The 9,807-nt window shown below is 40.9% G+C and overlaps 1 protein-coding gene across 6 annotated transcripts in view; it reads left to right on the top strand.

The window, feature by feature from the left end:
• Nucleotides 1-300: 300 nt before the first annotated feature.
• CLUAP1 (clusterin associated protein 1) overlaps nucleotides 301-9,807 on the top strand; it is a 73,019-nt gene continuing 63,512 nt past the window's right edge. For 4 of the 6 annotated variants that reach the window (XR_012996392.1, XR_012996391.1, XM_076350609.1 and 1 more), the window contains exons 1-5: nucleotides 301-367; nucleotides 1,057-1,168; nucleotides 3,223-3,307; nucleotides 7,438-7,617; nucleotides 8,832-8,927. Coding sequence is in view for 4 of the 6 variants with exons in the window: in XM_076350609.1 (XP_076206724.1) it covers nucleotides 346-367; nucleotides 1,057-1,168; nucleotides 3,223-3,307; nucleotides 7,438-7,617; nucleotides 8,832-8,927 (495 nt within the window). In the remaining 2 variants the exon portion in view is untranslated. Of the gene's footprint in view, nucleotides 368-725; nucleotides 797-1,056; nucleotides 1,169-3,222; nucleotides 3,308-7,437; nucleotides 7,618-8,831; nucleotides 8,928-9,807 lie in introns of those variants that run through there. The other 2 variants (XM_076350610.1, XM_076350611.1) reach the window with 2 other exon arrangements.

Here is a 9,807-nt window from a genome sequence, read left to right as displayed (position 1 = left end):
CAAGTCGTCCCAGATTTGGCCCGGGCAGCGGGGACAGCCTGCACCTCAGGGGCAGCCCATCTCACCAGCAGCCCCCGCCACCCTGTAGAGCAAAGGGGAGGCCGGGCGCCCCACGGAGCCGCTCGCTTTCGCCGCCCCGGCTGGCGAGAGGCTGCCCCAGGCAGAGCCAGCGCCGTCCCGGCCCGGGAGGGGCCGGGGGCCCAGGGCCTGACCCGCCGCCATGGCGCTTCGCTTTCCGCGGGAGTTTGGCCCGGCCGCTGCGCCGTAGGGGGGTTGCCATAGAGACGGGCGGCGCGGCCTAGTCCGGCGGCGGCGGCAGGCGGAGGCCTGCGGACTCACCCGGCGATGTCGTTCCGCGACCTCAGGAGTGAGGAGCCTCGCTGAGGGGCGCGGGGTCTGGGGCGGGAGGACGGGACGGGACGGGGCGGGACGGGACGGGACGGGACCGGACCGGACCGGTCTCGGCCCCGGCCCCCCCGGGCTGCCGCGGCTCGCTGGGGCCTGCAGAGCAGCTCCGGCCCCGTTGGGTGCCTCAGCAGCCGAGCGGGTCCCGCTTTTCCTTTAAGTTTTGCCCTGTAGCTTCACTTAAGAGATCCAGGAGGCAGCGCAGGCGGGTGAGGGGCGCTTGGGGTCTCAGGCGAGGGCTAGGGGGAAGCCTGCTGCGGGGTTGGAGCCTGTTCTTTGAATTGACTGGCAGGCTGCGCTTTAACAGCGCCTCGTAAACGCAGAGGACCGGGATAGCACAGCCTCTGCGGAGTGGTGATCACCGCAGTCCGCCGTTAACTTCATTTAAATGGTGTGTTTTGTAGAGAGAAGCTGTTTTAACGTCGTTTCTGCCCAGCGAATCTCATGCTAAAAAGTCGCCTTTTTACTCAGGCATGTTTTCTATTGAAATGATACTATGTTTTAAATTAATCCATTCAGGATTTTTTCTAACGGTGCTTTGAACAGGGCATATCTAACGGTAAATGAACAGCATGCTGTGGGAACCGGAGTTCTTGGTAATGTCCATGTTGGATATGTAAGAAGGAATCCCTGCTCTTGCTTGTTTGTCAGATTTTACTGAGATGATGAGGGCACTGGGGTATCCCCGGCTCATATCTATGGAGAATTTCCATACCCCAAACTTCATGCTTGTTTCAGAAGTGCTCCTCTGGCTGGTGAAAAGGTTGGTGATGAGGCTAACAAACGTTGGGGCTGGTGCTGGGATGCGATACGTGTGCTTGGAGCTGATGTTTTGGTGTGAAACTGTATTAAGAAGTTTAAAGAGGAACATAATGCTGTTTAGCCATTCTTTGAGATCTACTCTTCTAAAAATCAGATAGAAAATGTGGTAGTTAAGTTTGCAGGTTTTTAGTTTAATTATACAACCAAAAAAAAAAAAAAAGTGTTTTAGTAGCTGAAGTAGAAGAGACAATGACTCAGTCCTGGCAGAGATTGCATCCTGAAGGTGGACATACTTACTCAAAAGTAGCCGTATCTCTTTCACGTATTCTACAAACTCCATTACCATTCTGCCTGTATCTGACCTTGTACCCCAAACAGGGTGAGATACAGTGAGAACTTACCAAGACGCAGTTAGTTCTTACCTTGTTGCTACAATTGTTATTGGTCCAACCTGGTATCGTCTAGCATCCATGCCATGTTTAAAAAAAAAAAAAAATGATACAGTACTAATCTACTACTATCCAGTTGTAGTTTTACACCCACTTAACCCATTGACAGACTTTGGTTAAATATTTATGAAACTTGAGGCGCTAATCAAATTATACATAATCTTCTTTCTCCAGTGTAAGTGAAAAAATAAACTAAGTTTTTTAAGCTGCTCATAAGGTAGAACATTACAATTGAAAATATGACAGTGACCCATTTGCCTGATTGCTATTTTTTGGCCTGGATTCATAATTAGTATCCGTTAAGTTTAATTACCGAGTGGTTAGATATTTGCTGAATACTGTTGCAATTGTAATAACATAGGGAAATACTTACAACCATTCAAATTTACTTGGATCAAGTTACCTAAATATTCTTTAAAATACTGCTGTTACACTGAGGGTCTAAATTACTGGTTGTTTTCAACTCCTGTGTAAAAACATAAATCAGTGTCCCCCCTAGTATGTAACAGTAAAATAACAGAGAAATTGAAAGAAAACAAAAATACCGTTTTAAAAATATGTTTCTGTAATGAACCTGAACACTTTTAAAAGGGCAAACTTCTGTGTTATAAGATTACTGGGAACCCTATGCCTAATAGTGAAGTGCTTCACTTTCAGACCAAATAGCAACCGAACGCTGGCATCCTTTTCTGTTATGGGTCAGAATTACGCTTGATGCAGGCAGACAGCTTTTCCAGCTTCTAGAAGCCTTTTAATTACACTTTAAAGCAGAGAGGCTATTTTGCACGTGCCTTGCTCATAATTTCAAATGTGATTTGGAAGCAAAGATGCTTTTTTGCCTGTCTGAATGCTGAAAATCTCGAAGCCTTTTATGAGACTGGGAATTTACTCTTCTTCTTCCCTGGTTCCTGTAAGCTGGTGACTTCTAGAAGTTTCTGCATTTCACCAGCGTTTTTTTTAAAGCATTTCACAATCTTTCCATTTGGTTTTTCATAAGTTTCATTTACTTTTGAAAGTAATATGTTTGAAATTATGTCCGAGTGTGAACTTTTCCTGTGTATTTTGAGGGTGTGGAAAAGCGTCATAACATTTTAAAGGACAAGGTGGCTGGTTTTGTTATTGCCAACAATAGTAATCTAGTCCAAGTCATTTTAACACACCACCGGAAAGACTGGGAGTATTAACTCCGTCGTATGCCTGGTGTTTTAAATTGTGAAGCCACACATGATTAAGTTGAGTTTGATTTATATAAGCAGCTTGTGATTTAAGTAGTAAATTACTTCTGAAAATAAGTATTTCACAGACTTGATTGAGCCAGCTAAATTTTGCTCCTTTGCGAAACTGACTGAGAAGAGGTATTCAGGACCCCGCCGTAACAATTCCTTCTGGAGAAGTGTCTCAGGTTCTACAGCTTTTGCAGTTTGTACACAAACCTGCTGTATGCATTCCAGGGTCTGGATACCCCAGTCTGCAGTAGGAGCTAAAGATTTATTTTCCAGTCTCATACATGCTTGTTTTGTTTGATATTTTTTGCCTCACAAATGAACCAGTCTCTAATATTGCCCATGTATTTCTTGTCAGAATCTACGCGTGCTTCTTTCCACAGGTATGAACCTCAGACGGATATTCCTCCTGATGTGGAGACAGAACAGGACCGGGTTTTCTTCATTAAGGCAGTGGCTCAGTTCATGGTAAGTCTGCCTAAGGAGTCGTGCTTAAGCACACTGAAATGCTGGTTCCATATTAGCTTTAATGCTTTCTCTCTTAACCCCTTACTATTTCCTTGCGATGGGTGCCTGAGTATATATTGTATTCTTGCGCTGTATTGTGTGTCTTGTGTGGTTCTGAACTTCAGCAGGCCAGGGCGTGCTGTTACTGAAATCATGTAGAGTTATGTACGTCCCTTTGCAGAATTGGGATCTAAACATCTAACGCTAAAACAATATTCATCCTTATCACTTCATATTTATAAAAAGGTAATAGTGGAAGATACAGCTGTAGCTATGAAACGTTTTGAAGCCATTTAAATGGGTTCAGAAGAGATTCCATCATATTTATTGCTAACTTCAGATGCCCGATTCTTTTGTATGCTTGAATAGTCATAATTTCTGATTGTTTTCGTTGTGATATAGAGCCATATATTGGTATTCTGTTGTATGAGCCTTCTCACTTACTAGATCGAGCCATATTTTTCTCAGATCAAGTCTTTTATCATGTTATGCATGAGCATACTTGAATTGGGCCATCAACTTTTTTAGCCTCGTGGAATAAAATAACATTGTCCTTCATATCATTCTTGTTATTTTGATGCAGCATGAGCCTTTGCTGTTATGACACGCTATTATAGCACTCTTAATCAGGTGGAAAAAACTTAATGGGGCTGCAGGTGAGTCTGGAAGCAATGGAAGTCTTTATGCTAATACCAAAGATTAATTTCTTATAATACTTTTTTGAATTTTTAATATATATTGAAATGACATTATAACCAAGCCAGCTTTTCCCTTCTGATTTGTGATGATGTCCACCATAAATTTTCTTAATTCTTAATTTTACTATGTTCAGAGCATGTTACGCTTCCATACATACCAGAATGCACTTTTGAGCCCTGGAGCATCATAAGATGTAGTGAACAGATCTGTTTTGTTTGGAGGGATCTCCCCCCTCCAAATCAAGCATGTTTTAAAAGGACAAGTATGGGAGCAGAAGTAATGTTACGCATGCGTTTTCCTTTTAATAAGTGATTTCATGTAAGACATCCCAAGGGTTTTGAAGAATTACATAATATGATCCAGAAAATGAAATGAATGGAAATTTCTTTAATCATCCTGTACTTACTCTCAGTTAATATTACAAGATAATATGGGGATTATTGTAGGTTTTCAGCATTTTCAGAATGAGAAAAGCTTGTAGACATTTCCTTAATAATTCACTGTCCATGGAATCCACAGTTATCTTCTCCAGTAGCTAATAGCTTTATGCATCCGTAGCCAGATGTGAGATTTGATGGAGACAGATTTGTCTCAGAAGAGAATATCAGGGTAGATTAATCATCATGAAATATAACTAGAGTATTGCTCTCCTTCACTGAACAAGGAGTAAAGATGTGTTTAATTTTTTACACAAATTACGTATTGCTCTGTGTTACTGGTAGTTTGAGAACTTGCCAAATGTCTTCATTTTGGACCCAAAAGGTCCTGAAGTGTCTGCAGGGTTGTCTTATGTGGTTTTTTTAATCATTTGCTCACCTAGAACTGCCCTAGTCTGTGTGGCTCAATACCTGGCTCCTACTCGAGCCCACTTGGATCCAAATTTGAGGTAGAGTGCAGCAAAAAGCCTCTGATGAGTTTAGTCTCAGCAAAACGCATTCATGAAAACATACTTAGCAAACCAAGGTACCAAACTTTTTGCAAAGGGCAGACATACTTGTTTTTTAAAAAGTGATGGGAGAAGCAGTTGATGTGATCTTCCTGAGTGATTTCCGGGAAGTATCACGTGTTCAATTCCCATTTCAGCCTGTGGAGATTTAGAGTCACTACTTCAGTACCCGGGAGACTATCCTAAGTGTTAAACAAGACAGGGAGATGAGAGTAGTCCTAATTCTTCCTATCGAGAATGTGCCGTTGTACAGGAAAGAATGCAAAATGTTTGGGCTAGACAGGCTAAAGACTACGACTCTGCAACCGAATGGCTGGAGCACTCAGCTGGGAGTTCTGGGTCTTCCCTGGGCTGTTTTTGCATTTCCACCACGCTGTCAAAATTTGGCTCTATGATAATAATAAAGCAGATTTTAAAGTAAAGCAGACTTTCTGGCTGTTGATGCCGTTCTTACAGTGTATTTCTATTTCTCTTTTCTATTGCATTGTAATAATCTGATCTTCAGAATAGATGGAGGTGATTTTTAATGATACTTTAAAACTATTTGGAGTTGTTATAAAATAGGTGGCCGTCTCAAGCTTTCCAAACATGAAGTTACCTTCTTGAGTAAGCAGTGCCATTATGCCAATCTGAAAAATATATGTACTTGCCTGCATATTTTTTCCTCTTTTTAAGTAGTCTTTGAGTGAAAAAAACTATTTTTTTTCCTTTTACTAGACATTGATTTTTCTCTCTTTTGGGGTTGAATGGAACTGAAGCTGGCATTCCTGTCTTTAACAACATCCTTTATGATGTGGTGCATTAGTCTTCTTTGTGTAGGGGATGTTTTAACAGATTCTGTCAATTTAATGACCTGCTTCTCTTAAAATTTAATACCTACTGCTTCTACAATTAGTTTTTTAGATGCCTTCTACTGGAAGGGAAGGAAGGAGAACATATCTGGCTTTCCGCTTTGTGTATTGGCTCATTTGAGATCACGCTGGTCAAAATTTTCAAAAGCGATTAGGGGTTTTTTTGCACCGTAAGTCTCGTATTCCCCTGGCTCAGGGTGTACAACATCAGTAACCTGTTCTGGAAGTTTTGATTTGGCTTTTCAGCTGAGTTCCTGCCGGCAGGAGGCAGATGTAGAGTCAGTTTCCTCTGCTGGGTTGAGATTTTGGGGCGAGAGAGGCAAGAGGTAAACATTTCTTGGAAATGGAAATCTGCTTGTAAAGTCATAAAGTTTGACAAGATGCATACGAAGAAACATGGGCCAACAACGGTTTGCTTTGTTTCCTTTGTTCTTGGAAAAGTTGGAGCTAAATCCATGGTTTGAGATGTGGTCCTTTCTCTCTTTAGTTTCACGGGAAATTTTCCTGCAGTCAATGATTCAGTGAAGCTCAGTGCAGAGTGGGCAAAACTTGTACCAACCATTTTAATGTGTGAGTCCTTTACCCCGGAGTGAAGGTCTTGCCCTGTCAGAGCCCTAGGCGCGTGTGAATTGCTTACGGTAACACTGTAATACCAAAGTTGTGTAATACCGCGAGTGAATCGTGAATAGATTTTCTGCCACAGAGTATTCCCAAAGGATAAATATTTTAGCAGGAGTTTCATCTTAAAAAGATACTGGAAAGAAGATGTTAAGTCATTTGGATGCTCAGTTTTTGTATTCATAACCGGTGATCAATTTTTGTTTGCTTGCTTGTTTAGTCGTGCCATCAGGAAGACTGCCTCAAAGTTTTACCTGAAGTTTGGTGTTGGCTCCTTGTGGCCATTCGTTTATAACATAATCTTGTCAGCAATTTCAAGAACAACATTTGTGTCCTTTCTGTGACAGATGTATCATTTCGATTATGCTCTTTTTTTCCCCTTCATTATTTTGAACTATAAAAAGATAATATTATAATTTTTAATGTTTTTTTCCTTACTGGTCTGTCTGTACTTTTCAGAGATGGAAGACAAGGGAATAAAATCACTAATATTGTAGCAGGGAAAAATTTGAGAGAAACAATAAAAGATTCTGAAGGTACTGCTGGAAGAGAAGACAGTTAAATTAGGATAATTGATCTTATTCTTATAACTCATTAAGGGTGAAATTTACCTCTCTGCAGCATCATCACAAGACCTGGGCAGCACTTACATTCCACTTAAGCTTAATTTGAATTTAAGTGGTGCACAGGGTTTTTGCTGATCTTCATGCAGGGAAGAATTAATGGATAGTTTGAGTTATTTCATTCTGGCAATTATCTGCAAATGTTCTGACATGCAGAAAGTGCACACGTTTCAGAAAAATTTCTTCTAGAAACATCAGTAATATGATGAGGCAAACTTGTGTTTCCAAATGGGAAGCTTTATTTCCGTAAAGCAGGGCATGGTGCCCCCAAAAAGAGCTTTTGAGTGAAGTGTGAAGAGGTAAATGAGGATTTTGTTCTTTGTGACGCAATGAATTCATTCTTTCTTCCCAAAGGCTACCAAAGCTCACATAAAGCTCAACACTAAGAAGCTTTACCAGGCAGACGGCTATGCAGTGAAGGAACTGCTAAAGGTCACCTCTGTGCTTTACGGTGCTATGAATACCAAGGGAGTGGAACGTGCAGATGTGAGTGAGGAAGACAGCAGCAAGTTCAAGTTTGACCTTGGCTCAAAAGTAAGGATACCTTGTACTCTTGTTTTGGGCAGGGGTTTTGTGTTAACTTATGAAAAACAAATCCGTTTTCTATCTGAAACTTAAGTAGAGAATGTTCTCGCAAGGGAGTGGGCATGGTTTTAGCTCGTACTTTCTGTAGTTGAGGTTATATGCTATGATTTGTTTTAATCTCTGTGAATTCTCAACCAGAAGCATAATACAAGGCAACAGTGGCACAAAATTGGTTATCTTTAGTTTGGACTGCTGTTGAAATCAGAAATATTGGAATAGGCCGGAATAAAGACTATTTTCTATCTACTAACCTTGTTGCAACAGGAAGAGTTTGCAAAATACTGACTGAAAGTTGGTTTTCAGCCTGTTTGCATTGAAGGAAAGGGAAATCTTCATGTTACCCTAAAAGACATCAAAGCTGTTCAAGCCCTTAAAATAAATGCCATCTCTAGATATTAAAAAACCCCAACAAATCAACACTTTGTTAAATAAGAGGAATTCCTGTTACTGCTTTTTGTTAGTTTTAGCACGTCTTCTATATCCTAATATTTTTAGTCTTTGATTCTTTTATAGCTATAGTATGTCATGCCTGCTTGTTAGGCAACTATGCTACCATTCTTGGAAAAAATGGCAGAAGCACAAGCGATTTTTCCGCTGTGTAAGTCTGGTGTGTCTCTCTGAAGAAAGCACCTGAAGAAATAATGAAAAAACACTTGTAGATGATCAATATTCATAGAATCATAGAATCATTGAGGTTGGAAAAGACCTCTAAGATCATCGAGTCCAACCGTCAACCCAACACCACTTCATTACCTATGCAATGTGCGAGTCACATACCTTTTGGTGTATATATACTTTTTACTTTTGCATATGAAAAAGGTCATGTTTCCCTCTGCCCTGGGCAGCACATGAACCAACAACTAGCAGAGTCACAGTTTTCAGGAGGTTTTTTGGGTTTTGGGGTTTTTTTGTTGGCCTAAAGTGGCTGAAGTTTCACCCAGAAGCCTGTGTCTAAACAGTGCCTCATCTAGACTATTTTAAAGCCGAGAGACAGGCTCACTCTGATTCCAGTGGACAACTTCTTCAATACTATAGTAGAGTTACGGCCACTGTGCTGGCCTGCTGTGCAATTTTAACATCAAAACGGGAAAAATCTGTCGTGGATTTTCTTTGTGATATTGGGGATTCTCTTTTGCTATTCAGTGCTGTTGCTGTGTTTCCAGATTGCTGACTTGAAGGCAGCTAGACAGCTTGCTTCTGAAATTACCTCCAAAGGAGCCAGTCTGTATGACTTACTTGGCAAAGAAGTTGAACTAAGGGTAAGTACACACTGGAGAGTGTATAAGAACTTGTGTTCACTGGGTGCTGTAAAGGAAAAAGGTGAGAAAAGTATCAGTAGTTGTTCTTAAGGGCTGCATTTAAAATAAATATTCTGTGAGTTTGAAGGAATGGGTCTGAAAGTTTGCATTTCCTTCCCACTCATATTCATATCTGGATTGCAGTAAGCCCGCAAGAACAGTTTGGCATTTTCTCTTTAGCAGGAAACTGAAATACTCTCTGTAGAACTGTTTGGAAATACTAACTTTATATGTACGTTTTAGTGGTGGGGATAGATATATTCTGAAAGATAAATGATTAATGCCATTCGTTTTCCACGTGCAAGGCTCATTATTTCTGTTACAGTAATTGAAGGCCTCACAAGCCTGCAGGGTACGTATTCTTCAGCTTAGTTGTAAAATCACAAGCTGTTGCATGAAGTCACGAAGTGTCCTGAAACACTGCCAATAAGTCTTTCAACTATTTTCTTAAATGCGTTTATCTGCAATGCTGGAGGTTATTCATTTTCTGAAAATAGACATTTAAAGAAGGGAAACCCTGAATGTTGTAGTACTGTTTTTGGTAATCTTCAGATTTGCAATATCTGAGCTGTAGGAAGTGCACCCTGTAAGAGCCGTAGACTGTGTGTCTTGACGATTAATACTCCCAGAGCCTTGTTTGATGGAGTACAAGTGTTTCAAAGGATAGGTGATATACAGGGAAGATTATCTGTGGAACACTGCCTTTTCTGCTAGATATGTAAGTCAGCATGGTATGCAGCAGTGTGAAAGGCATTAATATTTAAACGGGAGAGAGAAGTGATATACCAGTTTAATTCAACATACACGATTGTCACAAAACCGTTAATCAGTCACTCCTCAT

Source organism: Aptenodytes patagonicus, chromosome 13 (genome assembly GCF_965638725.1).
Source record: "Aptenodytes patagonicus chromosome 13, bAptPat1.pri.cur, whole genome shotgun sequence".
Lineage (NCBI taxonomy): Eukaryota > Metazoa > Chordata > Aves > Sphenisciformes > Spheniscidae > Aptenodytes > Aptenodytes patagonicus.
The sequence above is the reverse complement of the archived record's forward strand: the minus strand, read 5'-3'. Positions and strand labels throughout refer to the sequence as shown.